Source organism: Myiozetetes cayanensis, unplaced genomic scaffold (assembly GCF_022539395.1).
Source record: "Myiozetetes cayanensis isolate MyiCay16 unplaced genomic scaffold, myiCay2020 scf14, whole genome shotgun sequence".
Taxonomy (NCBI): Eukaryota; Metazoa; Chordata; class Aves; order Passeriformes; family Tyrannidae; genus Myiozetetes; species Myiozetetes cayanensis.
In genome coordinates, this window is record NW_026087048.1 from 4,970,820 (window position 1) to 4,996,957 (window position 26,138).

At 53.3% G+C, this 26,138-nt stretch overlaps 3 protein-coding genes and 1 non-coding gene across 10 annotated transcripts in view; 3 read left to right on the forward strand and 1 right to left on the reverse strand.

Annotated features, from left to right (window-relative positions):
• The window catches only part of CPEB1 (cytoplasmic polyadenylation element binding protein 1), a 33,553-nt gene extending 17,380 nt beyond the window's left edge, over positions 1-16,173 (forward strand). For 5 of the 7 annotated variants that reach the window (XM_050309659.1, XM_050309658.1, XM_050309657.1 and 2 more), the window contains exons 3-11: positions 7,167-7,381; positions 8,948-9,197; positions 9,477-9,590; positions 9,697-9,801; positions 10,653-10,789; positions 11,860-12,058; positions 13,576-13,670; positions 13,868-13,948; positions 14,661-16,173. In XM_050309659.1, coding sequence (XP_050165616.1) covers positions 7,167-7,381; positions 8,948-9,197; positions 9,477-9,590; positions 9,697-9,801; positions 10,653-10,789; positions 11,860-12,058; positions 13,576-13,670; positions 13,868-13,948; positions 14,661-14,774 — 1,310 coding nt within the window. In that variant the 3' untranslated portion in view covers positions 14,775-16,173. The remainder of the gene's footprint in view (positions 1-7,166; positions 7,382-8,947; positions 9,198-9,476; positions 9,591-9,696; positions 9,802-10,652; positions 10,790-11,859; positions 12,059-13,575; positions 13,671-13,867; positions 13,949-14,660) is intronic. The other 2 variants (XM_050309660.1, XM_050309654.1) reach the window with 2 other exon arrangements.
• A 759-nt stretch (positions 16,174-16,932) lies between these two features.
• Positions 16,933-19,542, forward strand: RPS17 (ribosomal protein S17). Its single transcript, XM_050309682.1, has 5 exons — positions 16,933-17,021; positions 17,224-17,375; positions 17,748-17,853; positions 18,951-19,016; positions 19,418-19,542. The coding sequence occupies exons 1-5, from the start codon at positions 17,019-17,021 to the stop codon at positions 19,496-19,498; spliced, it is 408 nt and encodes a 135-aa protein (XP_050165639.1). The 5' UTR covers positions 16,933-17,018; the 3' UTR covers positions 19,499-19,542.
• LOC126637085 (small nucleolar RNA SNORA71) lies at positions 17,499-17,628 on the forward strand. Its single transcript, XR_007628194.1, has one exon. It is a non-coding gene; the product is annotated as a small nucleolar RNA SNORA71 (small nucleolar RNA).
• A 399-nt stretch (positions 19,543-19,941) lies between the features above and the next one.
• TERB2 (telomere repeat binding bouquet formation protein 2) lies at positions 19,942-24,778 on the reverse strand. The gene is made up of 7 exons (XM_050309681.1): positions 24,715-24,778; positions 23,948-24,029; positions 22,617-22,762; positions 21,567-21,625; positions 20,593-20,681; positions 20,389-20,477; positions 19,942-20,314 (listed from the first exon to the last, which is right to left on the reverse strand). Exons 1-7 carry the CDS (start codon positions 24,776-24,778, stop codon positions 20,169-20,171), a joined length of 675 nt encoding a protein of 224 aa, XP_050165638.1. The 3' UTR covers positions 19,942-20,168.
• Positions 24,779-26,138: the final 1,360 nt, after the last annotated feature.

Genomic DNA, 26,138 nt, shown 5'->3' on the forward strand with positions numbered 1-26,138 from the left:
TGCTGCTGTAGGGCTGAACACATGGGGTGTGGGCTGGGGCACTGGGCAGGGCATCTCCAACCAGGGCTGCACCCTGGAAACACATCTCCTTGTGCCTGGTCCCTTAGGCACTGGCAAAACAGCTGAATCACAGGTGTTGTCTGTGCTGCTGCCAGCGCAGAGGCTGCTCCTGGGCACAGCAGCTGCTGCCACCCCTTTCAGAGGGATGAGGAGAAATGCCCAGCTCCTTGTCTCTCTGACTGCTTTTCTCCCCAGGACTGCAGAGGGAAGGTGAGGCAGACCCCCAGAGCTGTGATGCTGAGGTGTGCAGACTTCTGGAAGATAACTGGGAACCCACAATCATCAGTGGTGGGGCTGGGAGTGCCAGTCTGGCAGAGGCTTTATGCCAGCTGAAGGCCTTAGTGAAGCTTGTGTGCCACTTCCCAAATAAGTTGCATTTGAGACTAAAGCCTGTCCTTTTTCTAGTTGTTCTTCCTTTACTGCTGCCTTGTCCAGAGGGGTAGGACCCACGGCCTGCTCCCCTCACTCCCCTCCAGAGAACCCCCTTTCTAAAGGGGGTATCCTGGACTCACCACCCTCAGACTGATGCAACTGAGAGTGAGGATGAGTCACACTTGTTAGCACAGGTAACACAGCAGAGTTTGCACCTTGGATGTTGCTGCAGATAATTGAGAGGAGTTTGGTACTTAAATATAGAAGTGTTTGTTCTTGAGGCTTGCAAAGCTGAAGCTTGTTGTGCAGAATTTGACCTGAATATGTTGACTTTTAAATCTCTCTGGGACTAATACATGTTAAAACCTGCTGTACTTCAGTGTTCTGATCTTTTTAAAGACAGCTGTGGCAGCCTGCTTAGTGAATGCACCTGGACACTTCTAATTCTGAAGCTGATTTTAGCTGTCTTATCTTTATATTTACCTTGGGCATCTCTTCTCCTTTCCTAGAAACATGGAGGAGTGAATTCCCTGCCTCAGGAAGCAGTTAGCCTTGTTGTCAGCCAGGCCCCACTCTTGGTGCTGGAGGAGGACCTGTGCTTCCCGATGTTAATGCAATAAGCTTCTCTCTGTTCCTAGTTCTGCTGCTGTTTCCATTTTTCAGGGCAAGTGACTTACCATGTTGGTGACAGAACCAAGAATAGACCTCAGGTGTCCTGACTCTAATTCTGTGGTTCAGCTGTGGGATCATGCTGCCTTTTTTTATTCCCCTGCCCCCTTCTTAGCAAGCCAGAAATAGCTGCCCGAATATCCTCAGTTCTTCTTCGCCCCAAATGAAGAATCTGTGAGGGCAGAGGTTCCTCTTTTGTAGTTCAGAAACAAAAGAGGGCCTGTGCTGTAGTTATTATTTAGGTGGTGGTTGCTACTGGTTTGATCACTTCTGCAGTTTTGGGAGCTGCTTTTCTTGAGAACTGGTAGTTGGTTTGAGGTGATTGAGAATTCTGTGATGATACAGCCCAGAGAGGATTGTGTGCCTTGGACTTGGGTTGGCTCCTTTTACAACAGCAGTGACTGCTTTTTTCAATGGGGTAATGGGAGCAAAATCAAATTGGGAGGATTTAAGATGGGCAGGACCTCTGGAGGTATCCAGTGTGCTGCTCAGGTGAGCGACAAGGGCCTAGGGACAGAGTTCCTCTCCACCTCTGGCCTTGTCCTGTGGCTGCTCCACTTAAGAGTAAGAAATTCTTGTGCCACTGCTCTTGCTGCAGCTTTTTCAGTGTCTTTGTGCCCCCTGTAAGAGTTTGGTGGTCTGTAAATGGAAGGGGGAATCCAGTGTCTGCCTTCCCCGTACCAGGCAAAACCCATTCCTGTGCTGTGTGCTGCAGCCCCACACCTGGGTGTGGCTCAGTTGATGGCCCTGTGGCCTCAGGTGTGCTGGCTCCTCACAGGCAGCTCCAGCTCCCACGACTGCAGGTGAGAAGTGTTAAAACTTTGCTTAAGATTATGCTGGAGTACTGATCACCCCTTCCCTGCCTCCAGCTTTGAGCTGCTGACAGAGGGGGAAATCTCACCCTGGCAGCTTGTCTGGCTGTGTCACTGCCTGACTTAGAGATGTAACTGGAGCTGTAGGAGGAGGCTGAGGTGCCCATTTGCCTTTCAGACATGCAAATGTTTCTCTTGCTATGGAGTTGCTCAGTGTCTGTAGGAGGTGCTGCTTTTTGGCTGACTAAAACATTCAGCTGCTCCCACCCCACCGGGGCAGAGCTTGACTGGGTGGTAAAAACTGCAGATGAGCTTTTTTTTTGGAATTGCAGCAGGCTATTGTTTAGGACATCAGCTTTTTTTTTTTTTTTCCCTTTACAAGCTTATTTGATGCATGACAAAAGAAACTGCACTGTATTCAGTCTCCAGGGTCTTGGTCATACTGCTGCCCTGCCCCAAATGTGTACATGGCTCTGCAGCCTCTGGGCCTCAGGTGTCACCTGGTGGGAGCAGCCGCATGGTGGCACTGAAATCTGGCTCTTCTGCTTTAGTTCTCTTGGTAAGAGCTTTCCTTTTGTTTCTGCAAGGGGATCCAAGCAGAAGGGTGGATTTCCAGTCTTAGTAGTTGGTGGATGCAAGGGAGGTCTTAAGTTTACCATCCTTTCTGTGCTGAGTAATCTCCCAGCAGGTAAACTTCTTGTGTCTCCTCTCTGGAGGGTGCAGTGTGGCTCTGTCTAACCTTGCTGGGGGTGTCAGCTGGCAGAAGTGACCCTCTGAAGGCCTTGGCATCACAGACCTGCTTGGACAAGTCCTGGACTCTTCTAAATAGGCTTTTCCCAGCCCTGCAGTGAGCTTTGAGATGCTGGAACGTGTCTTCAGAGCATGACTTCAAAGAGTGCATATGTGTGTGTGTGTGAGTGCTCCCCTCACACTTGGGACCGTGCCAAGCGTGGCACGGAACCGCCTGCACTCGGAGCCTGCAGGTGCCAGACGGCGCTGGCAGCATAAAAACTGGGACCTGGCACACCCTGCTCCTGCAACAGGATTGCTATTTCCAGCCAGGGGGGAGCTCCCACTGGTGTTCTGAGTGTGGGGAATGAAGTTGAACAGAAGGACTTGGGCAGCTGTCAGGTGAGAGGGATTTTTGCTCTGGGAACTATTCAGTTGCTACATAATTTGACTAAAACGGAAGTGTCAGCACTGATCTCCTGCGGGCTTGTTCTACTGGGTGGTCTCCCACAGAGCCAAGCAGAAACACTTGTTGAGAGGACAGTGTGGTGGTGGCAGAGCTTCTGGTCACCTCTGATTGTCAGGAGTAAATTCAGTGGATGCTCTGTGTGGTGCTTAGTGCTGTGGACTAATTGACAGGAAGAGCTATGTGCTTCAAGGTCCTGGGCATGTGATGAGAGTCTTAACTGGCAGATGGAAAAGTTAAAGCTGTTCTGAGGCTGCTTGGGTTGGGTATTGGGCATCTTGCTGTTTGTTGGGGCACCTTTCCCAGAGCGTGCTGTGAATTGCAGTTTCTGCTGATGGCATGATCTGCTTGAGACCGGGTAAACTCATGTTAAAAGTGGTAGTTTAGTGGTTGGTAATTGGATTTAAAGGATAATTTGGGGTCTGTGGGCAGAGTTGGCCTAGAGTTAAAACTGGTGCCCTGTGAAACCACTGCTGAGGGCTCAGTGCTGCTTATTTCTGTGAAGTGTCTGGCTTGGCTGTGATGGCTCCAAGAGGCTTGTGCTCCCCTCAGCATCTTTAGGAGCCCTGGGATGATGCAGGAATTAAGGTACGTTGCAACAGCATTGGTCTGACAGCATTTACTGGGAAAAGCTCAGCTAAGGAAGATGAGTTGTTTTTAAAATGCTCCTTCTCCAGTGAGAGCCCTTGTGCGCCCATGACCTGGCAGTGCCACGTGGGTGTCATGGCTGCTCCACAGAACTGTTAAACCTGCCAGTGCTGGTCTGACACGCTTGGAGATGGAGCAGAGTGCACTGACTCTGGATCAGTCATTAAAGATGCAGCAGTGAGTCAAAAGTCAGCACCGAGTTTCTACTAAAAGCTCCTTTCCTGCTGTCCTCTGCAGAGGAGCATTGGCATGTGCCTCCCTTGCAGAGCTGAGCGAAGACAGGAAAAGTTCCAGAAGCTCCCCCCATGTGGCTGCTGTGTGAGCTGTGGATGGGAATCATGTTGACCCTTAAGTTAAAATTTCCCCTCCAGATGTGAAAAATACTTCGTTCTTCTGTTCATTTTCTCTTTTTCTGAGTGTTTCCCTTATGTTTACTGCTTCACTTTGGGACTGTCAAGGATGCTCTTGACACCAGGAGTTGCTGATGCATCTTGCTATGCACATTGGGAATGGTTATTCCCTTCCATGAGCTGTCTGGTTGGGAGGGGACACAAGGACAACTTTCCAGGAAGACCTGTGGCCACAAGGACTTTTGAGGGCTTTTAGGTGGCCAACCTGTGTTGGGCTCTTGTGCCCTGTGCCCCGGAGGCGTTGGGTGGGTTGGAGTGGGGAGTTAAAGCAGGATTCCATGGGAATGGGGGTGAGGAATAAAATCTGGTATCTCAGACTGGTGTTTCCTAGTCCACATGACAGGCTGGATTCAGGGCACTCAGCCTGGTCCCTAAGTAAGTGTAATGGAGGAAATGCTGAGCATGGCTCATTGCTTTTCCTCCTCATGTCCCTGTGAGTGGCTGTGGGTACCAAGTGAAGCTGAGTCAGGCCTACTGGGGTGATGTGGGGTCTCCCACAAGCTCAGTGTATCCTGCAGAGCGTGTAACCAAGTGCTGCCTGTGCAGAGCTGTCAAAGCTGCTGGAGTGGATGGAATCCATCTGCATTAACAGCAGAATATCAGTGCTTCCAGGACACGAGGTTAGGAGTGGGGCAATTGGAGCCAGCAGGATTTTGCCTGGTGGTAAATTTCCAGACAGTGGATCCCTTTAAAGGCCAGTAATTCTGCTACTCCAGTGTGCTCATACTGGCTTTACTGGTTTTGTAATTGTGGTGAGAGCTGAGCATTCCTGGTGGAAATGTATAACTGGTGGCAGGGGTAAGGGTGAATAAATGGGGCAGAGCAGCTGGACCCCATAATGCCTTTGGGAGCTCCTCATCGATGAGCCCCCAGACCCTTGCTGGTGCATCCTGAATAGAGTTGTGGTCCCTCATCTCCAGTAACCAGGAGATGAGGTGCAAGACAGCATTGCCTGGTAGCAGTCTGCCTGGTACTTGCTGCTCCAGGTCTCTGGAATGCTGTGCAGCCAGGGTCAGCACAGGCTTCTCCCTGCCTGGCGTTCCAAACCCACTGTCCTCGTTGGCTGGGGAGGAGGAGGGTGTCAGTGCGGGAGCTTTTGGGCCATGGGATCAGCTGCTTTGCTTTGCCTCTTGTGCTGTTTAGTGACTAATCAGATTTTAGAGCCTGTTGGACAGATTCAGCTGTCTCCCCGGAACAATACGCCAGCTGTATTTTTAAACACATCACGTGACTTCAGAGAAGTCAGTGGAGCAACATAGTGTGGCTCGCCTAGGCTGGGAGATGCTCTGCCCTGCTCTAAGCCCTGACTAGGAGGGAGCAACCTCCTCCCTAGCTCCAGCCATCTTCATTCCCTGGCCTCCTGGGGCTCTGCCCAGGTAAGGACTGCTGGGCCAGCTGGGATTTCCCGTGGCTGCAGGGCTGGGTGTGAGCACAGGTGCTGCTTGTCAGGAGAGCCAAGGGCAGAATGTGCCTTTCTAGGTGTGGTCAGAGGTGAGTGTATAGTCCTATGCTGTAGCCAGAATAGGGGAAACTTGCAGGGATATGGCTCTGCAAATGTGGGAAGATGCTGTGACTGTCACTCAGGGCTCTATTGGGTTGAGGGAGGTGCTTCAAGTAAAAGATCTGCCTGTACCTGTCTGGGATCTCTGGTGTTGTGAGGTTTCTTTCTAAGTGTGAGACTGGAGATGCCAGTTCCACAGCAGGTGTGCCTCTGGATAACACTGCTTGGAACAGGTACATCCCAGCATCTCACCTCAGGCACCTCAGCAGCTTTCTCTGGTGCTGATACCGCATTGTCCTGGTGTCTGACTGTAACGCAGTCGAGCATGATGGCATTTTTGCTTTCCTGCTTTGGGAGGTGTTTAGGATTATTAATCCTCATCTGCACAGGAGCTGCTGAAAATCAGGGTTAAAGCCCTGTGGTCCAGCTAGCTGAGATCAGGTGGGGCTGGAGGATCTCAAGCGGATCCCAAACTTACTTTGCTGAAAACTGAAAGCTTCAAGACAAGCTGCCTTGCTTTTCAAGCTCTGAATAATTGAAATCATTTCTGAACACTTTACTCTTTCCATTGGGTTTGGGGTACACATTCAGCTTGCTGAGACTTGCTCCTTTTGAATAGAGCTGGCTGGTGTTGTGCCCCTGTGGGATCGTGCGTGGCTGAGCCTGCCCTGTGCACCCTCTCCTCCTGGGTGGCAGCTGCCTGGACATCACTGACTGGGACATGACTTCTTGACCCCTTGGTGGTCTGGTGCTCTGTTTGCAGAGAGGAATTTGCCTGGATTCTGCTCAGTGGGAGGCAAACCTGCTGTGTGAGGGAAGCAGTCTGGCACGTACCTCTCTGTTGGCTCTCGGGCAGAGGCCTGACCAGACAGGCTTGTTGTGAACACACACCAGGGACGGGGTTCGCTGAGGGCTGCAAAGCCTCTCTGTCATCAGGCCAGGCTGGCACCTTCCTGGCTGCCCATAACCAACTTCTGGTGGGGCTGATGTGAGGCAGTATCCCACCTCTGAACCTGGAAATGCCTTCTGGTGTGTCAGGTGTGCTCCTCTCAGCCTGGCTCTTGGTGTGTGACCCTACTGCTGGGGAGCTGCACCCCTGGCTCTTAGCTTGCTCCAAGCTTGCTCTTGATGCACAAGCACCAAGAAATGGCGTGGACTGGTCAGAGAGGCCTGTCCAGAGCATATCTGAGGTCCATATCCATGTTTTGAGGTTTCTGATTCTGTCCCAGATGAAGTGGAATTTCTGGGTTGATCTCAGTTTCAGGGGATTAACCCACACTCATGTTTGTCAGCCACCAGGCTGCTGCTGCTGCTGGCTCTGGCTGTGCAGCACTATGGCACAACTGATGGCAAAGAACTGTGGAGAGGGTTGGTACCTGCCAGAGGTGCCACCTCCTTGATATTTGTGGGCTGTCAGGAGCCCAGTGCCTCTGCCAGAAGAGCTGAGAGGAAGGTGGTGTGCTGTGTTGCAGCACTGACAGACTCTCTCTCTGTTACAGTTCTCAGCATGCTGAGTAACCCTCTGGGGAACGTCCTGGGGAAGCCCCCACTGAGTTTCCTGCCTCTAGACCCCATTGGTTCAGACTTGTCAGAAAAGTTTTCCACGCCATCTCTGAGGAACTCTCGGTCCCTCCTGGATTCCCGCTCCAGCAGCCCCTCGGACTCTGACACCAGTGGGTTCAGCTCTGGCTCTGACCACCTCTCAGACTTGATCGTAAGTTTGGGTCTTGCACCCACTCTGTGGTTCCTGGGATCTTGCTGCATTTCTCGGGAGCATGGGAGAGCTCGGGGGGTGCTGCCAGGGAAGGGAGTGCTGGAGGGAGTTATCATCCCACACTGACACAGCGTGGGGTTTGGGAGAAGGGCTGCTCATGCAGTCCTTCAGCACAAAAGAGTAATACTCTTATAATTTTTCTTTTAAATTAATATTTTGGCCTTAGGGCTCTGTGCTTGCAACCCTGGTGGGTTGTAGTAGCTCCCAGGGAGGTCTGAGTGCTTGAGCTGGTGTGTGGCAGGGTGCGTGTCTGTGCCCTGATTCCAGCAGGGAGGTTGCTGATGAGCACAGCTACCTCCAGGCTCCAGCTTGGACTTCTCAGGAGCTCCTGTCTCTGCCTTTCATTGCCCTTCCCATTTGCTGACTGCACTTCTCCATCTCAGGGCTGTTTCTTCTTGAGCAAACTGGGTCTAGCCTGCTCCTGTTCCCTAAAGCACAGCTAAATTTGGAAGGCAGGGAGCACAGCGAGTGTTAGTCTCGCTGCCCCAGTCTGTGCTGTGCTGTGTGAGCCATAGCTCTGGGAGCCATCAGGACAGCCTGGCTCCAGCCAGCTTGGGGTGCTGCTGCACAGCCTGGCCTGGCCTTGCCTTGGCACAGGAGGATATAAAGCCAGGAGCTGTTCCTAGCTCTGCCACGGTGTGGCTGTGGCCTTGACCCCTTGGTCAAGGGGTTGGGATGTGTTTGAAGGACACCCATCCCTGTGTTGGAGTGGGTGTGAAGGACACAGTTGACTGGATGTGGGGTTGATTTTGCTGTGATCCACCCTGGAGAATCAGGATCTGCTCTGGGAGTGGCTGCAGCACCCTAGGCAAGGAGGATGGCAGGCAGTGCAGGGCACAGGGCTCTGTGCTGGCCTTGTTTGGGAAGGTCAGGTCTCCTAGCTCAGCCCTGGCATGGGCAGCTGCCACAGGGATGGTTCTGCAGCACAGCTGGCACTGTGAGCTGTGCAGTGTTTCACGTCTCTGCTGCTCCTTCAATCCATGCTTTCCCTCCTTCTACCCTGGGCAGGGCATGTGAAACCTGTGTGTGACTGTGGCCAGTAGTGCCCACTCCTTGGTCAGGTGGGCTTGGAGCTGGGCTGGAAAGGTGGGATCCAACTGGTATGATCACTGCCAGTGAACCCTGCCCACTGAAGCCATTCCTCCAGGGGTGGCTGGTGCTCCCTGGGGGTGACAGTGTCCTTGGGGTTGTGCAGCAAGGGGGGTGACTGTTGGCTTTGTGGTCTGTAAGGTGCCTCCTGCTTAACAATTCCTGCTGGTGATCATGACCACAGGAGGAATGGCTGCAGGGATAGGCCTTTGCCATGGGAGTTCTGGTCCTGTCAGGGTGCTGGGGCAGATGGGGAGCTGCTTTTCTACTTCTGCCAGATGTCAGAGGGTCTCAGGAGATCACTGAGAGCTCCCTATCCTGCCATGAGTGAGGATACAGCCCCAGTGTGGTGCCTCTCCACTGGCATTTTGTGCTCTTACTCTGGAGCTGGATTTCAATGTGGCCTTTCTCTTACAGTCAAGCCTTCGCATCTCCCCACCTCTGCCCTTCCTGCCTCTCAGTGGAGTGTCAAGAGACCCCCTGAAGATGGGAGTGGGATCCCAACTGGAACAAGATCAAGCTGCCCTGGCTGCAGTAACTTCCTCCCCAGCCAGTGCATCGAAAAGATGGCCTGGAGCATCTGCGTGGCCTTCCTGGGATCTTCTGGACTCTCCAGAAGACCCCTTCAGTATCGAAAGAGAAGCCCGGCTTCATCGGCAAGCAGCAGGTGAGTTGGAGGTGGTCATGGCAGGCTGCAGGGCCTGGGGATGGTCCCAAACTTCTGGAAGGGCATGAAAGTGTCTGCAGGCACCATGGCTGGACATGAAGCTTGCAGCAGATTAGGGCTTTCTGTAGGCACAAGCCTGGCTCTGGCTGTACCTGCTGAGAGAACAGGCAGGTGTCTGGGCAACTCTGTTCAGCCTGTAGTTGGGGAATATGGGGGAGACCTGTGGGAGAGTGGGAAGGAAAATGGTCCTGTACTGAGCGTTACTGGTGTCTCTCCAAGCTGTGAACGAAGCAACCTGCACCTGGAGCGGGCAGCTGCCTCCCCGAAACTACAAGAACCCTGTATACTCCTGCAAAGTGTTCCTGGGAGGAGTCCCATGGGACATCACGGAAGGTGAGCAGTCCCTGACCCCACACCAAGGCCTTGAGTGTTGACAGGGAGGGTGCAGGATGGAGTTGTTGTGGGGCACACTGACTGACCTCTCTCCTTCTGCCTGTAGCTGGGCTGATCAACACTTTCCGTGTTTTTGGCTCCCTGAGTGTGGAGTGGCCCGGTAAGGATGGCAAACACCCACGCTGTCCTCCCAAAGGTAATATGCCTAAAGGTAATAGCGACACGGTAGGGTTACTTTTTTCCCATGCTATGTTACAGCACGGATACTGGGATGGTACAGCTGCATGCTGGTCACTGGATGGTGGTACAGAGCACCCTGGGTAATGTCCTGCCCTCACCTGGGTCTGCACCTGGGCTGCAGAGTCACTCCCCACCCAGTGTCCCCACCCTTCCCCAGCAGGGTAGACAGAGCTGTGGGGTGATGGGAACCTTCTCTGGTTTGTTTCTGGAGCTCTGAATGGGGCTGTGGCTCCAGGCAGTAGCTGGTCCCTGCTGCAAGCATGTGGTGAGTCCAGATGGGCACACACAGCATACTGACAGCAGTGTCCAAGGCCTGATCCTGCCTGGAGCAGCTAGACTGACATGTTGTGTAAACAGGAACGATTTATGGAGTAGGAAGTGGCTGTTGGGTGCCCACTGGCCCTGTTCAGTCACCAGAGCAGTGCAAGGCGTAGCACGGACACTCACAGAGGTGACCTTAAAACCCTGGACTTACATTTCTGAGCCAGGATATTCTAAATGTGAAGCAGAATCCATTTTTCTGCAGGCCTCACTGTGGCCAGGTGGTGATGCCCACTTGACTTGTCCAGGTGTGGTTTGTGCATAGGAGACAGTGGCCCATGTGGATGTGGGCATTCTGCCCCTTGTGCCACGGTGGGTTTGGGTTCTTCTCAGCTTGACCATACTCTGGGTTGTACAAAGAGTCTGTTGGGGACAGCAAGAGCTGTCACACAGATACTTCAGGTGGCAACTGAGTGATTTTGAGCGTGTCTGCAAACTGGGATGATGCCTTCCTTCTCCACTACAGTTCTAACAGCTGCTTCTCTCCCTTCCCTTCCGAAGGATACGTGTACCTAGTGTTTGAGTCAGAGAAGTCTGTGCGTGCACTGCTCCAGGCGTGCTCCCAGGACCTGCTGAGCCCTGACGGGCTCAGTGAGTACTACTTCAAGATGTCCAGCCGCAGGATGCGCTGCAAAGAGGTGAGCAGAGCCACGAGAGCAGCAGGGGATGTGGATGAGATCCTTGGAGAAAAGGAAGGCAGGGCTGGAACAGCAGCAGCAGGAGTGCTGGCTCCTGGCTGGCCTTAACTGGTGTCTTGCTGTGGTGGGGATGTGTCAGGGCTGTGTCTGTGTCCTTCACAGCTGCTTGTGTTAAACTGACGTGGAGTTCCTGGATTGGTGGCAGACCCTGCCTTTAGCTTCAGCTAGCTGGAAAGGAGCATAGAAACAGGGAATTTTACTGCTCCATGCTGCTTCTAACAAACCTTTGCTTCTTGAATCAGACTGGGATCCCTCTGGTGCTTTGTTAGGCCCCCTCTACTCGCTAAACTAATGGCTTTCATGTTCCCTAGGCAGATACTTTGGATCCCAGGTTGTTCCCCAGTGCAGCCTTGTCTGGCTCTGAGTTGTGCTCTGGAGGTGCTGAGGCTGCTGGAGGCTCCATTTGGCCTTCCAGGAAAGGGGGACCTCAGATCAGGGACCACCACCTGAGTTTGAGGAGTTACAGCATGGAGATCCAGCTCTTACCTAGACAAGCACAAAATAACTTGCTCCAGACAACTCTCTGGGTGTCTGGCAGTGGACAGTGCTTCTGTGCTTAGGGATTGGTGATTTAGCTCTGCCAGAAGCTTCTCCTCTCTGGACCCCTCCATCAGCTGAGCAGATGGGAGCTCCTGTTGAAGTTGGCTGTGGGTGGGTTGTTCTAGTGATCCCCTCCAACAACAGGCTCCTGTGCTGGGAGTCATCCCACTGTGCCATAAATACTTGGTACTGGAATGTGGATTGTCTCCTGGATGCCAGCTCCAAGGGAGTAGTGGCTTGGATTCCAGTTTGGCTGGAAGCAGGAGTTGGTTTTCTTCCCTTGTGGGGCTCCACAGAGGTATCTGTAGCTCCAGAGCTGTGGTGCCCTGGATGTGGACCCTGACCAGCAACAACAACACTTGCAGCTCAGCGATGTGGTCTCAGGGTCTGAGGTGGCTCCTGTGAGCTGAGGACACAGCGTGTGGCTCTGCAGGCCGTAGCTGACCTGCCCTGTGTGTGTGTGGCTCCAGGTGCAGGTGATCCCGTGGGTCCTGGCCGACAGCAACTTCGTGCGCAGCCCATCACAGCGGCTTGACCCCAGCAAGACAGTGTTCGTGGGGGCTCTGCACGGGATGCTCAATGCAGAGGCCCTGGCAGCCGTCATGTATGACCTGTTTGGAGGGGTGGTCTACGCTGGCATCGACACGGACAAGCACAAGTATCCCATTGGTAAGTGACAATCCTGCCAGGATCATGCTCTGAGGAGGCTGCAGCAGTGCCCTTGGCTTGTCCCTCAATTGGAAGACTGCCCTGGTGCCAGGCTCTGGGAGCAGATGTCTGTTCAGCTTCTTCCATAGTCTGTGCTTCTTGCCTCCTGGCCATGGGGAGACAAGACCAACCTTGGAGAGGGCTGTCAGAGTTGATGTGCCTGGGAACTGGAAGATCCTAGGTTATTTTGGAGCAGCTTGAGGGTTTTAATATCCCTTTAAGCATTGCTGAAGTGTTTCCTGCCTTTGTTTGGTGCTGTTAGTGTTTGTTGGATGCTGCTGCAGCTGCTCTTCGATCCCTGAAACTGAGACAGCTGTGGGTCTTACCCACACTTTGGGCTCTTGTCACTGGAGCTGAAACATGACATGTTTCAGGGGACATGGGCCAGGGGACAGCACTGAGGTGACTGGTCTGTGTGGGAAATGCCCTGTAGTGTGTGCCTGAGGACCAGCTTTCCAGGCTCAGGCTGCAGCATGTCACAGACTTGAGGAGGGACTCAGTCTCCTGGTGTTGCCAGGCAGGAACAACATCAGAACTTGATAGTGCAGAGCTGTCACTGCTTGTCACTGTCCTTGGACAGTGGTCAGGCTTTTCTGGGCAAGTCTTGGGTTTAGAACTTGCCCATGGTGCTGAGAAGCCTTTGAAGAGTCTTTAGGGGGACAGTCCCACAGGGCTGGGAATGGCAGAATGACTGTTAAAGCAAATTCTGTGAGTCCAGAGATGAAGTACCACAGGATCTCCCTGTGCAGGCCCTGTGAGGTCCTAGGGCGTGACCCCAACCTTCTGTGGTTCATGCAGAGCCTGGGTATCTCCAAGTAGGCAAGATCCCTTTCCTAACAGCTCAGTGGTACTTTTGCCCTTGGAGGTGTCCTGAAGTCACAGCAGTCTGCGCTCAGTTTTGGTAACTGAGGCCCTTCTGCCTATGTTCTGTTCCATGCTCTGGGAGGGGAATGATGGGTTTGGGTGACACTTGGTGCTTTGGCTGAACTGGAGGAATCTGCTGGTGTGTCAGTCCTGGAACACCCAGCACTCCCCTTAGGCCCAGAACAAGAACTGGGAGGAAAGCATGATTGTGTTTTCCTAGAGCTTAACACAACTTGGCTGGAAGCAAGTGGCACAGGAATGATACTGACTGGCAATGAGGCTGCAAAACACAAAGCTCTGGGGTGAGGGGGAGGCTGCAAAGAAAAACTACTGAGCTGTCTTAGCACCAGCGTATTCTAGGTGCAGGTGTGGAGCTGCTGCTTTGATGCCCTTCGCAGGGCCCTGCCAGCCTCTCTCTAGCTGCTGCTCCTCCTGGGAGTGTGGGGCCTGGGGAAGGAGACAGGCAGAGCCCCCGGGCCCTGGAGACTATCTTCCTGCCAAAGCTGCTTCCCTGGCAGTGGCTGAGCTGTGCTGGGGAAGGGGTGGTGCTGGCAGTGGCTCCCTCTCAGCCCCCACTGGTTCCTGCCTAACACTTGTGGTCTGGCTCATTCCAGGGTCAGGACGTGTCACCTTCAACAACCAGCGCAGTTACCTGAAGGCTGTGACTGCTGCCTTTGTGGAGATCAAAACCACCAAGTTTACGAAGAAGGTGAGTGTGGCTGGTGGGGCAGCCCAGAGAGAGGGATCTGTGTTGTGGCAGGTGCTGCTGAGGGCACCACAGCCCACAGGCAGAGGGGAAGTGGGGAGCTGACAGCCCAAGGGGGTGCTGGGAATGGACTTGGGGTACCCAAGGAGTGAACAGTCACCCCAGCACTGCTCTGTGCCCACTGCCTGGTTCTCCTGCAGGTTCAGATTGACCCTTACCTGGAGGACTCCATGTGCCAAGTCTGCAATGCCCAGCCTGGCCCGTTCTTCTGCAGAGACCAGGTAAGGCTGTTTCTCCTGTGCCAGGAGCAGTGGTGTTTGTGTTGGTGTCCAGGAATGCCTCTTGTCCCTTCCTGAGTGGGCAGGATGGAGTTGCCCAGCTGGGGGTGAACCCTTGTTTTGGAGGAGGGGCAGCTCTTGTACTCACCCAGAAGCACAGGCAGCTTTCCCTCCACCTCAGTTTGGGAATGCTGTGACTCTGCTGGTGGTGTGCCAGTGTATCAGGGCCTACTGTGGAATGGGCTGGTGCCCCTGTTGGGGAGGGGAAGGAGGGGAGGCTGCTGCTCTGCAAACTGTGACAAGCTGGAGTAAGAGTGTGTCACCTTGAGGTCACTCCTGGGGCTGCCCAAGGCACAGGGAACTCTGGCTGACCTCCCCTCTCTGTGGGCAGAGGAGCTTGGCCAGGGTCTGGTGTCTTTCTATGGAGTCAGAGTGGGAGATGAGCAGCAGCAGGCTCTGCTCCAGGGGCAGAGATTCAGGGGACTGGGGGCAAAGCCTGGCTACTGCCCCACTACCCAGACCCTGACTTTAAAACTGTTCAAAAGATGGAAGCTGGGCACAACATGCCATCACTGGCATTTCTTCCCTCCAATCCACGGATCCACTGTGCTGGTGGGGGCTGCCACACCAGGGAGGGAGGGGAGAAACTACTCTGCTTCTGGTGACCCTTTGCTGCTGGAAAACCCACAATGTTGCTGCTTTGCTCTCCCCACAGGTCTGCTTCAAGTACTTCTGCCGCTCCTGCTGGCACTGGCAGCACTCCATGGAGGTCCTGCGCCACCACCGCCCACTGATGCGCAACCAGAAGAACAGGGACTCCTCCAGCTAAAGGACGCCGGGGCCGCCGCAGGCGCAGGGGAGTCCCCTAGAGAACCTGCTGAGTGGGGAGCAGGGAAGCGCCTGCCGGAGCCAGGCCTGGCTGGGAACGTTCTTCCTGAGGACTGATGGGGAAAAAAAAAAGAAAAAAAAAGAGGAAAAAAAAAAAACAAAAACAAAACAACAAATCTTACATTCATGTTTGCACTTGCTGGTCTTTTTGTTTCTGCACTAATGCACAGTGAGTTTTGTTGGGGTTTGTTTGGGGGTGTTTTGAGTGGGGGGGAGCGCCCCTCAAGCCATTCTGCAGTTCCCAGACTTTGGTTCCTGGTTTGCTGATGAGAAGCAAAAATTGAAAATGAAGAAAACCCAACCAACCAAGGGCCACGTGTCGCGGGGGTGCCACTGCAGGTGCCTCTGCCTTGGTTTTTTTATTTTTTAAAGGCGCTTTTTTACATTCCTTGCAATACTGGTGGAGAGAGCGCAGGTCTCATTGGTCATTGTTTTGCCGTTGCCATACAGTGCCTTTCCATTCATTTACCCCCACCTGGACGGCGTGACCTGGGTGTTCAGCTGGCGTTTTTTACTGTAACAACAAAGGAGACTTTGCTCTTCATTTAAACCAAATCATATTTCATATTTTACGCTCGAGGGTTTTTACGAGTTCCTTTTTACACTCTTAAAAAACAGTTTTTAAGTCGTTTGAAATGAGAGATTTTTTTCTTTCCTGGCAGCTTTTAACATTATTGCAATTTGTGTCTGGGGGCTGCTGGCAGGACCTTGTAAATCAAGGGGTTTGCAACAGGACAGGCTGGGCTTTGTTTTTGGATTTGAAACTGGATGGGATGATGATCTCTGAGCTGCTGTATATAGTTTTAAAATAGTTTGTTGCACTTTTTTAAGTTGCACTTATGGGGGGTTGATAGAGGTTTTTAATCACACGAAGTCACAGGACTTAAACCTTTTCTTTTTGTAACAAGCTAAAAAAGGGCTGCGTTTGGGTGGATGATGAAGGTTCCTGGGAGCCCTTTCTCTTAGAGGGGACAAGTAATTTTCCTTTCCTTCCCAAGATGTTTGGAGTAACAGTGCAGTCGACTGAGATGCTGCTGCTGGGATTTGAGACCTTTAATTATGCCAATTATTATTTTTTTGTTACTTCTCCCTCTATCAGAAGCTGTGTGCCAAAGAACCAGTGTCATAATTTCTCCCTCTTTATTATGATTTTTTTTTCTTTTCTGCTGAGCTGATGTTGCATTGTTGCATATCCCAGCTGCTCTTTGTGGGGTTTTGTGAAGCTGTTTGTGAAGTCTCTACCTCATTGTAGTATATGCAGGCAAGACTGCACTCTCCTACAGACGCGTGGAGTAAGCTGTGGTGTAGTTTTTGGCACATAATAAACACGTTGCAGCAAAAAAAAAACACCTTTCTTGTGCTCTCTACTTCGGGTGTATGGGGGGTGTCTCTAAATTTGGGAGGGCTGTGGTGTCTCTTCCCAGAGGTAGGGGGAGGGGCATGGATGGAGTTCCAGATGCTTTTGGTGACTTGGTGCGAGGGAGCTCTCTCTGCTGGGAGGTGTGTTCTTTAGATCCCACTTACTGGAGGTACTCACGGGCCCCCTGAGCTCTATCTGGAGCTCCTCTACTTGCAGCAGCAAGTTATTTGGAAGGGCCTGTGTGCTCCCACACTTGGTGGTGTGGGTGTGACACCCTGCAGGGCTGTGTAGTGGGAGAGGGACCCCAGGGCTCCTTTTTGTGTTCGGGGGGAGTGCTGAATGGGACTTGGGGTGCAGTGGGGGTATCCCATGTCCCTGGAGGGTTTGGGGAGGGGTAGGGCTTTGGGCTCCTTCCTTGTGCCGCTTCCAACTTTGCAGCCACCCAACCTGTGGTTGCCCCCCCCTTTGGGGCTGTGTGATGAGAGTTTGTGGGTGCTCTGTGTCCTTCATCCCGACCTCTCCTGGGGTGTTGTGGTGCCCCAGACCCGCCTCCCGGGCTCCTCCCTCCCGCCGTAGGGCCGCGGAGCGGTGCTGGGCAGTCCGGAAGCGGGTCCTGGTGTGGGTCCGTGGCCGAGGGGTGCGGGCGGCGCTAGGACCCTGCGGAGCGCCCGGGCCTCAGCTCCGCCCAGTGAGTCATAGCCACGCCTCAGCCACGCCCACTGCACCCCTGTGGCGGCCCTCCGAGCCGCCAGGGGGCGCTGTGCGTGCCGTGGGCTTCCGGCGCCTCCCGCCTCCGCCCGCTCTCTTTGCGCGGCCGCCGCCGACATGGTGGGTCCGGGCTCGGCCATCCGCCGCCATCCGCTCGCCGGGCCGCGGCGGCAGCGCCGGCGGCGACCGCGGGGGAGCGGGGGAAGCGGGGCGAGGGGCTACGGGGGGCGGCGGGCGCCGGGATAGCCGGGGGAGGGGGCGCTGGCTGGGGAGGCGCCGGGCCCGGGCTCGGCGGGACCTTACCGATGCCGGCCCCGCGCAGGGACGCGTCCGGACGAAGACGGTGAAGAAGGCGGCGCGGGTGATCATCGAGAAGTACTACACGCGCCTGGGGAACGACTTCCACACCAACAAGCGCGTGTGCGAGGAGATCGCCATCATCCCCAGCAAGAAGCTGCGCAACAAGATCGCGGGGTGAGGGACGGGGCGTTCCGGGTGGGGTTGGGGCACTGAGGGTGTCCCCGAGGGCGAGGGCACGGGGAGGTTCCGGGTGGGGTTGGGGCACTGAGGGTGTCCCGGGGGGAGGTTCGGGCCAGGCCCTGCATTCGAAAGTGATCACGGTCCTGCCTGTGGCCGGGTCATCGATAGTGCAGGGAGAGGAGCGCGAGAGCCTTCCCGTGTTTGGGGGGGGTCTCTGTCCCCCCCTAAACCCTGTTGCTGTCGGACACTTCGTCCCTGATGTCCCCCGGAGGTGGCGGCTCCATCCCATCCCACCCCGGGGTTGGGGGTGCGGGGAGGGGTGGCGGGAGCCCCGGGGAAGCGCTGGACACCCCCGTGTCCCCCCAGGTATGTCACCCACCTGATGAAGCGGATCCAGAGAGGCCCCGTCCGCGGCATCTCCATCAAACTGCAGGAGGAGGAGAGGGAGAGAAGGGACAACTACGTCCCCGAGGTGAGGCTCTGCCGTTGCTCCCTCCTGCCTCGGCACATCTCCATCAGTGGGCCCAGACTCCTTTAAAACAAAGCCTCAGCTTAGGGAGGAGCTGAGGAGGGTTTGGATCAAGGGGGCTGAGGTGGAGCCCTCCATACCTACTACCTGAGGCAGGAAGGGCAGCTGGTTTCTTGTGTTTTGGTTTTGCTAACTCTAAAAGGGGGGAAACGACTTTTTGGGAGGCAAGAGGATATTTCAGAGCAGCTGGAAACCTGCCCTACAGCCAGGGTTGCTGGAGAGGATGAACTGGTGGCATCCCTTCCAAAGGGGACAAGGTCCCAACTGTCACCTGGGTGAGGCGCTCCAAGAGCATTTCCTGTGTTCTAGGGACTTGATCCTGCTGCTCGAAAATCCTGTGGCCCTCAGGCACAGGGCGTCTCACCCCTCTCCCACATCTGCTTGGTGGGCTTCTGGCAGAGCTGCTGGTTTCTGTGCTGCACAAACCCTGGTGGTACCAGGGTGTGGTTATCTTTGTATCTGAAAATTGCAGGGAAGGGACCCCAACTAGGGAAGGGACCCCAAGCAAGGAAGGAACATCGCTGTTGTAGCTGTTAGTACAGCATCAGCTGAACTTGCACTGTTTGTGGTTTCTTAGAAAAATCCTGGTGTGATGTAGCTCTTGGTGAGGGAAACCTAGGGAGATGGAGGTTTGGAGTCCAGAGAGGGCTGGAGGAGGTTTCTCTGGGATTAAAGAGCAGGAGAGTGTAGGTGTGAAGGTGGGACACACTGTTGGCTACCACTGGTGACTTGTCAGGACCAGTGCAGTTGTGGGCCCAACCCCATCTCCTTAGCAGCCTTGGCCTTGAGCATATTGGGCCTTGGTTTTCCAAAGATTTGCCATAAAAAAGGCTCTTCTTCCATAGTGTGACCTCTCACCATGTTCTGTCAAGAGAGCTGGGCTCCATCAGGGTCCTCTTGGCTCTTCTGCTGGAGCCCTTCCCCACAGTGGGCAGAGAGATCCTGTCTGCAGTGGTTCAGGACCACAGTGGCTGTGGGGACACCGAGGGGGTCGTGGAGCTTTATCAAACCACATCTCTCTCTCTCCCCTCCATCCCCAGGTCTCTGCCCTTGACCAGGAGATCATTGAAGTGGACCCGGACACCAAGGAAATGCTAAAGCTCCTGGTGAGTTGCCTCAGTTACCCTCTGCCTGGTTTGTGGCATGTCCCTGGCACTGCTCTCACTCATATTGGCTGAAGGCTCCATCACTCCAGGGACATGGTGGGGCTCCCTTTGCCCTGGGTCCTGTGGGCAGATTAATTCCTATATGGGGAGGGGAGGGAGAGACATGATGGCTATGCTGTTGGTAGGGTGGGTGTGCTCCCTGCCCTTCCCTCCAAAGATTCCCTCACCATTGAGCTGATCTCTGGAGTGGGGTGATCTCCCCCTCTTTAGGAGACTTGAATTCCCCCACGGTGCTGCCACAGCACCTTCTCACTCCTCCCTGAGGGAATCTGCTCCCCATCCTCAGTGGTCACTGAGCAGGGTGCTGTTGCTGATCCCATTGTTCCCATGTTGTTTTCCAGGACTTTGGCAGCCTGTCCAACCTGCAGGTGACACAGCCCACGGTGGGGATGAACTTCAAGACGCCCCGAGGAGCGCTCTGAGTCCATCCCCATGTGTCGCTTTTCCAATAAACGTGAGGAAACCACCTCAGCCTGCCTGGTCTTTGGACACCTGTGTCCCTGGGGATGAGGGAGGGCGGGTTCTCAGGTGCAGATGATGCAACACCTTCCTGTTTGTAGCATCTTGTTGGGTTCTTTCCTGGCTGGGGTGTGAAGATCAAAGTGATATTTTAGAGGCTCTCCTGCTTTTGGGGCCATGAGAGAGGATGACCGTGGTGGCTCCTTGGAGCTTGTGGGAACATGTCGCAGGTTTGTGCTTTCCTGAGCAGGCAGCCTAGGGTCAGGCTGTGCCAGAATTAAACTTGCTCTTTATGACCCCACTGGTCACTTTTAAGTTCTTAAAATTACTTGACAAAATAAAAGGAAGGAGACCTCAGTGTGTCCGCTCAAGGAAAACTGTTCACAGCCATAGCTTAAACCACCCTCCTGATAGCAATAAAATGACAAAAGGTTTGTGTTTTGGAGAGAAATGTCTGTATTTGTGTTTGTTGTGAAATTTAAGTACTGTAAACTTAAAGAAGAAAATATTTGCAGTAGAGTTAGCCGGTGTTTAAATATACATTGAACATGTTGAGCTGCAGTTGGATAATTTATAAATCCTCTCTGGCAGCTCTTAAATTGGGAAGTTTTTGCTGCTCCAGACACCTATTAATTACAATTTCCTCTTCATTTTGGTCTTCCTCTCACAGTAAATGCTAATTTTGGTTTGAACCCAGTAGGCCGCATAGCCTGATGTACCAGGGATGAAGTCATGGAGCTCCCCTTCATATTTCTTCATGTCCCGGGCAGAGGTGTAGCCTGTGCAGGGAAAACGGGCTCACCTGGGTCCCTGCTCCCCCCCTCCATCCACAGGCCTTTCCAGGTGTATTTACCTGTCACCATGTTATTTACTGGGTATTCCTGGAGGGCGCGGTATGGAAATCCTCCCTGGAAAGGTGCTTCAGAGTCTGTTTCTTCGCTGCTGTATCAGAATGGGGGCAAAAAAAAATTCTGTGTATTAGTTCCTGTGCATCAGGATCGCTTGGAATTTGGGGGGGGGGGGTGTCCAAATCTCACCACCCAGGGCGGGAAAATACCTCTTGTCCAGGTCTAGCGCTTCCCCCTCTGGATCTTCCTCACAGCCGTTTCTTGCTGCCTCCGGTTCCTCTGTTGGATTTCCATTGGGCTGTGAAAGTCAATGCAGGGTTGAGTTAAAATGGTGCCTTTTGTCCCCCCCAGAGCACCTGGGACACACTCCAGGAATGGAATTTTAGGACTTGTGATTTCAGGTGTAATTTAGAGTTTAATTTTAGGTATAGGCATATTTTTGCTTCAAAAGTGCTGGGAAGTTGCTTTGAAAGGAGAGGGGGCACAGATGAGGGAAAATGCTACCCCAAAGGATTGAGCTCTGCCTATGGTGATCAGAGTCCCTGGAACGGTAAGTTGGGAGACTGAGCATCTGTCTGGACAAGGTTTTCCTTGGCCCTCCTTTTGTTAGTAATGTATTTATAAAAACACTTACTATCCTTTACAGAAATGGCCAGACTAAGTTATAACTGAACTTTCGCCTCTAATTTACTTTCTGCCTGACCTAACAACTTCCTTAAACACTTCTGAGTTGCCTGCCCCTTTTTCCCAAGATGACACACCCTCCTTTTTTTTCCCTAAGTTCCTGTGAAAGCTCCCTGCTCAGCCAGGCCCATCTTCTTCCCCTCTGGCTCATCTTCTGGCACCTGGGGACAAGCTGCACCTGTATTTCCAGAATCTTTTTCTTAAAGAATGTCCAGCTTTCATGGATCCCTTTGTTTTTAACGTCAGCTTTCCAAGGGACTTCCCAAACTGCTGTCCTGAATAAACCGAAGTTAACGCTCTGGAAATCCAGGGTAGAGGTTTTGTTGTTAACTTTATGGAGTTAAAAACTCCCATCATCTTGTGGTTGCTATGCCTCCAACTGTTTAAATGAGACTTGATCCTGTATGTGACCTGATGGTCTGGGATGAAAACCAGGCTCCCTGGAGTTGATACAACCCTTATTTTTTTAAGCCACACTTGTATGAATTTCTCATCTTACCTTTTCTTCAAGGACATCCACCTGCTCCCAAATAAAACAGCCGATTTTCTTTCTGATTTCTGCCAAGAACAACAAATGACTGAGAGCATTAAATAATGGGACTGTGGCATCGCTGCCTGAGTGAGGCCCTGCAAGGTGCCACAGAGGACAGCAAGGCCAAAGTGCAAGGTCCTGCCTCTGGGCAAGGGCAATTCCAAGAACAAATCCAGGCTGGGGGAATGGATTGAGCACAGCCCTGAGGAGAAGGACTTAGGGGTGTTGGTGGAGGAGGAGCTGGACATGCCCCAGCCATGTGAGCTGGCATGGAGAAACCCCCCATGCCCTGGGCTGTTTCCACAGTGTGGGAAGCAGAGGAGGGGGGGGATTCTGCCCCTCTGCTCCCTCAGGTGGGACCCCACCTGAAGTGCTGCCTCCAGCTCGGGTCCAACACCAGAAGGACCTGGAGCGAGTCCAGGTAGGGCCACAGAGATGCTCCAAGGGCTGGAACCCCTCTGCTCTGGTGCCTGACTGGGAGAGCTGGGAGTGTTCAGTCTGGAGAAGACTGCAGAGACCTTAAGAGCCCCTTCCAGTGCATTAAGGGGCTCCAAGAGAGCTGGAGAAGGACTTTATACAAGGGCCTGGAGGAACGGGGGAATGGCCTTAAGCTGCTAAAGAGCAGTCTTAGATTAGAGATTCAGCAGAAATTTTTCACTGTGAGAGTGGTGAGGCTCTGGCACAGGTTGCCCAGAGAAGCTGTGTCTGCCCCAACCCTGGAAGTGCTCAAGACTGTGTTGGACAGGGCTTGGAGCAACCTGGGATAGTGGAAGGTGTGCCTGCCAATGGCAGGGAGTGAAACGAGATGAGCTGTAAGGTCCCTTCCAACCCCAAACCATTCAGTGATTCTGTGATAATAGATGGAGCATATGCTGCCTCCGGGGAGGAAGAGCCACTGCAGCAGAAGGAAATTCCCTCCCTGCAGAGAAGTAACTGATGTTCTGGTTTGCACCAAGGCTGAGCTCATGGGGGAACCCCCTGGAGGGAAAACCTGGATGGATATTTTTTTTCCCTGACCTTCTTGCAGGCAGGCAGGGGGCAGGACAAAGTGGCCCAGAACCACTGAAGGCTTCTCTGTGGCGCCAGCACAGTCACACGCCGAGAGGTAACGAGGGTGAAAGACTGTGGCTCTGCCCTCCAAGTATCTGAGACTCTCGTGTATGCTGGAAGAGAAAAAGAGAGCTGGTTTCCAAAGGTGAACCTAGAAACAAACCAAAACCAGAAAGTTTAGAGGGATGTTGTCATTAAAACCAGCCTGCTCTGATATTTTTACCAAAATCACTTAATTTTCTGTGATTTTCTATCTATGGGATTCCAGCTACCGGCAGCCTGGAGGAAGAAGACCATGGACTGGGTAAACATATTTGTAGGGATTAAGTGGCCCCACTCTGCTCTTGAGGTAAAACTCCTTTAAGGAGGGCAAAAACCTGACTTCCCTTTATTTATTCTTCTCCCCGCTGGTCCCTGCTCACACAGGTGAGCGAGGAAGGGCAGGTGGAGGATGCTCAAGTTCTCACCGTCCTCCTTAGAGGGGAACTAATACTGTTTGCTGGATTTAATGGTATGGATAATGATTACATTTTCCCCAAGAAATTATTTAAGTATATAGATTGAATATGTATTTTATACATATTTACACAATATATAATTATGTATAATTCCCCTGGGGGAATAGCGCAGTCAGGCAGGAAGTGTGGCGGAAGGAATGTCATTCCGGGTTTCTCAGAATTCCCCTTGCGCAGCTGGAGAGGGTGGCTGAAGGATACCAAAAATCTAAGCCAGTTTTAAGCACTGGTGTGTTGCAAAGAAGCTGGTTTGTCCAGCCTAGCAAAGCCTGCTGAAAGCACTGCAGCGCCCTTTACCATATATTGACATGACAGTAAATAAATATTCACTGATATTGAGGAAGTGAGAAGTCTTTCCCTATATTTGTACGAATGTTCTGGAACTCTCTAATCTTTTATATTAAGCATTTCTGTCCTTTCCCAGCCATTTTTACCCCATGGTTCCTTTCAGAGTTAACTTACACCAGCTTTTTACCTCTGGGTTCCTTCTTTGGGGTGGTGCCACCCTTTTAGATCCTGTTTTTCCAGCAGGCAGCAAGAAACCAGTACAATTAGTGTCATTTATGTCATAGTTAAGCCCAGCTCAACACATGGATTTTTTTTTTCTGTTCTGTCTATAGTGTAGCACGGGTGTGAGTTTCCATACTCCACCAGGCAGTAAAACCCTGGCAGATCCATAGCAAAACTTTAAAATACCCCACTGACTTTTACATTATGTTGGTATCCAGGAAATACTTCCCATTAAATACATTAAAGCCATAGACAAATGCCTCCATCACCCACCTGCGGGTGTCAGGGTGGGTGGCATCGCTGCTGAAGAGGTACTCGGCATCCAGCCAGTTGGTCAGTGCCCCTCCACCGGCCACTGTGAGGGGACAGGGGTTGAGGGGAAGGTGGGCATCCCAGAGGTTTCCCCCTTTGGGATGACCTGTAATGGGACATCTGGTTGTGGGGCTGCAGGGATGGGGCCTGCAGTGCGAGCTGTGGTGGCCCTACCATGGCTGTGGAACTCCCACTGCCCCATTGAGGGTTCAGGGCTTTTCCTCACTGTGGGAGCACCATGGGCTGTGCTCATTACAGGTGGGGCTGGCCAAACCTATGCTCTGCCTCCCATGGGGGACTCAGACCCACCGAGGGGTAACGGGGCTGTGTTCCCCCCTCATCCCCACTGCGGGTGCTGACGCTGTACCCCCACCAAGGGGTGATGGCGTCATGCCCCCTCCCCACCCTCATCCCCACTGATGGGTGGCAGGGTTGTGTCCCTACTGCTCTGCCCCACTGAGTGGTGATGAGGCTGTGCCCCCCTCCTTATCCCCACTAAGATGACAAGACTGTACTCCTCCTGCTCTGCGCTGCAAAGGGATGATGGGGCCGTGCCCTCATCAAGGGGTGACCTACTGAGGGGTGACGAGGCTGTGCCCCCCCCCGCTGTTCCACCCCACTGAGGAGTGACAGGGCTGTGTTCCCCTCTGCATCCCCCCGCGGGCTCCTGCCAGCTCGGTGCCCTCGGGGCTTCTTCCCCCCGGGCTCCCCTCGCCGGTTCCCCTCACCCCAGAGCCCCCGCGGGCCCGGGCTGACGCTCTGCGAGAACCAGGCACGGCGGCCGCGGAACATCGCGGCGGGACAGCTCTGAGGGGAGGCAGGGCCGGCCCTGAGGGGAAGGCGGGAGGAGGCTGAGGGGCGGCGCCGGCGGGAAACCCCGGCCGGTGGACGGGAGGAGGAAACGTCGTGGAGCCGTGCCAGGGGAAGTTTAGGCTGGATATCAGGGAAAAATTCTTCCCCCAGAGGGTGGTCGGGCACTGAACAGGCTCCCCAGGGCAGCGGTCACGGCCCCAAACCTATCAGATCCCAAAGAGTGTTTGGACAACACCCTCAGGTGCGGGGTGGGACCGTTGGGGTGTCCTGTGCAGGGCCAGGAGCTGGACTTGAGCCTTGTGGATCCCAAATTGTTCTAAAAGTTTTTCTCCCAAAACCACACATATTTCGTTGACTCAGGAAACAGCTGGCCTGCAGCAGATACACTTATATTTCATAAGGCAAAAATGAGGCTTGTTCTGTGTTTCAAACTTCCCAAGATATATCCCTCAGGATATCCCATCTGCTGGGAACTGTCACTGAAGAGCCAGCAGCAGTGACATATCTTGGGTATCTCGGAACCCCAAGGATGCTGGATAAAACAGAGAAGGTGTTTCCAGATACTGAAACCCAGATCAGCCTCTGGGATGGGCATGTGCTGTTCTCCCACAGACAGGGGATTTTTCAGTAAACCATCAAAACATTTCCTAAGTAAGACCAGAAAAACGCCACAGATGCAATCAGGGCAAAGACTTCCTCAGTGTGGGAGGATGCTAACACGCCCTTTGGAGATGGGTCGTCCCACATTGCCTCCACAGTCTTCAGCTTCTGCAGTTGACTCCACTTGTGTCCTAATTAGGATGAAGCTTTTCTGTTTTTTCTGGAGAGGCTACCCAGCCATTACTCTCTAATGCTCTTGAGGATAGTAAAGGTGGAGCAGAGATGGTGGAAAGCACCTTGGTGGCCCTTCATGATCCACAGGAGCCCAGAACATGCTCCACAGCTCCTTGGGCTCACACAGCAGGTTGAGCTGCTCTGCAGAGGTCTCTGGGGGAGAAGTCGAAAGCTTTTCCTTCTTCCCAGACCATCTTCTCCCACACAAGGACCACTGCTGGGGCTGGCACAGTCCCTGGCCAGTCCCCTGTGTGGTGGCTTTGGTAGGTCCTACTGTCCCATGCTGGGTGACAAGCCCTGTACATGACCACCCAGCCATGACAACCTCACCTCTCTTGATTTTGAACACTCTGATGAGCCCAAATGGATCACCAGAACCAGGCCCTGCATCCCAGCAACCTCTCAGATGCTGGAACGCAGTTATAATAAAAAAAGCTGTAGAACAAGACAAGATCCCTCAAAAATCTCAAGCGGGTGTTCTGCATCACAGCAAATCTTAATATAC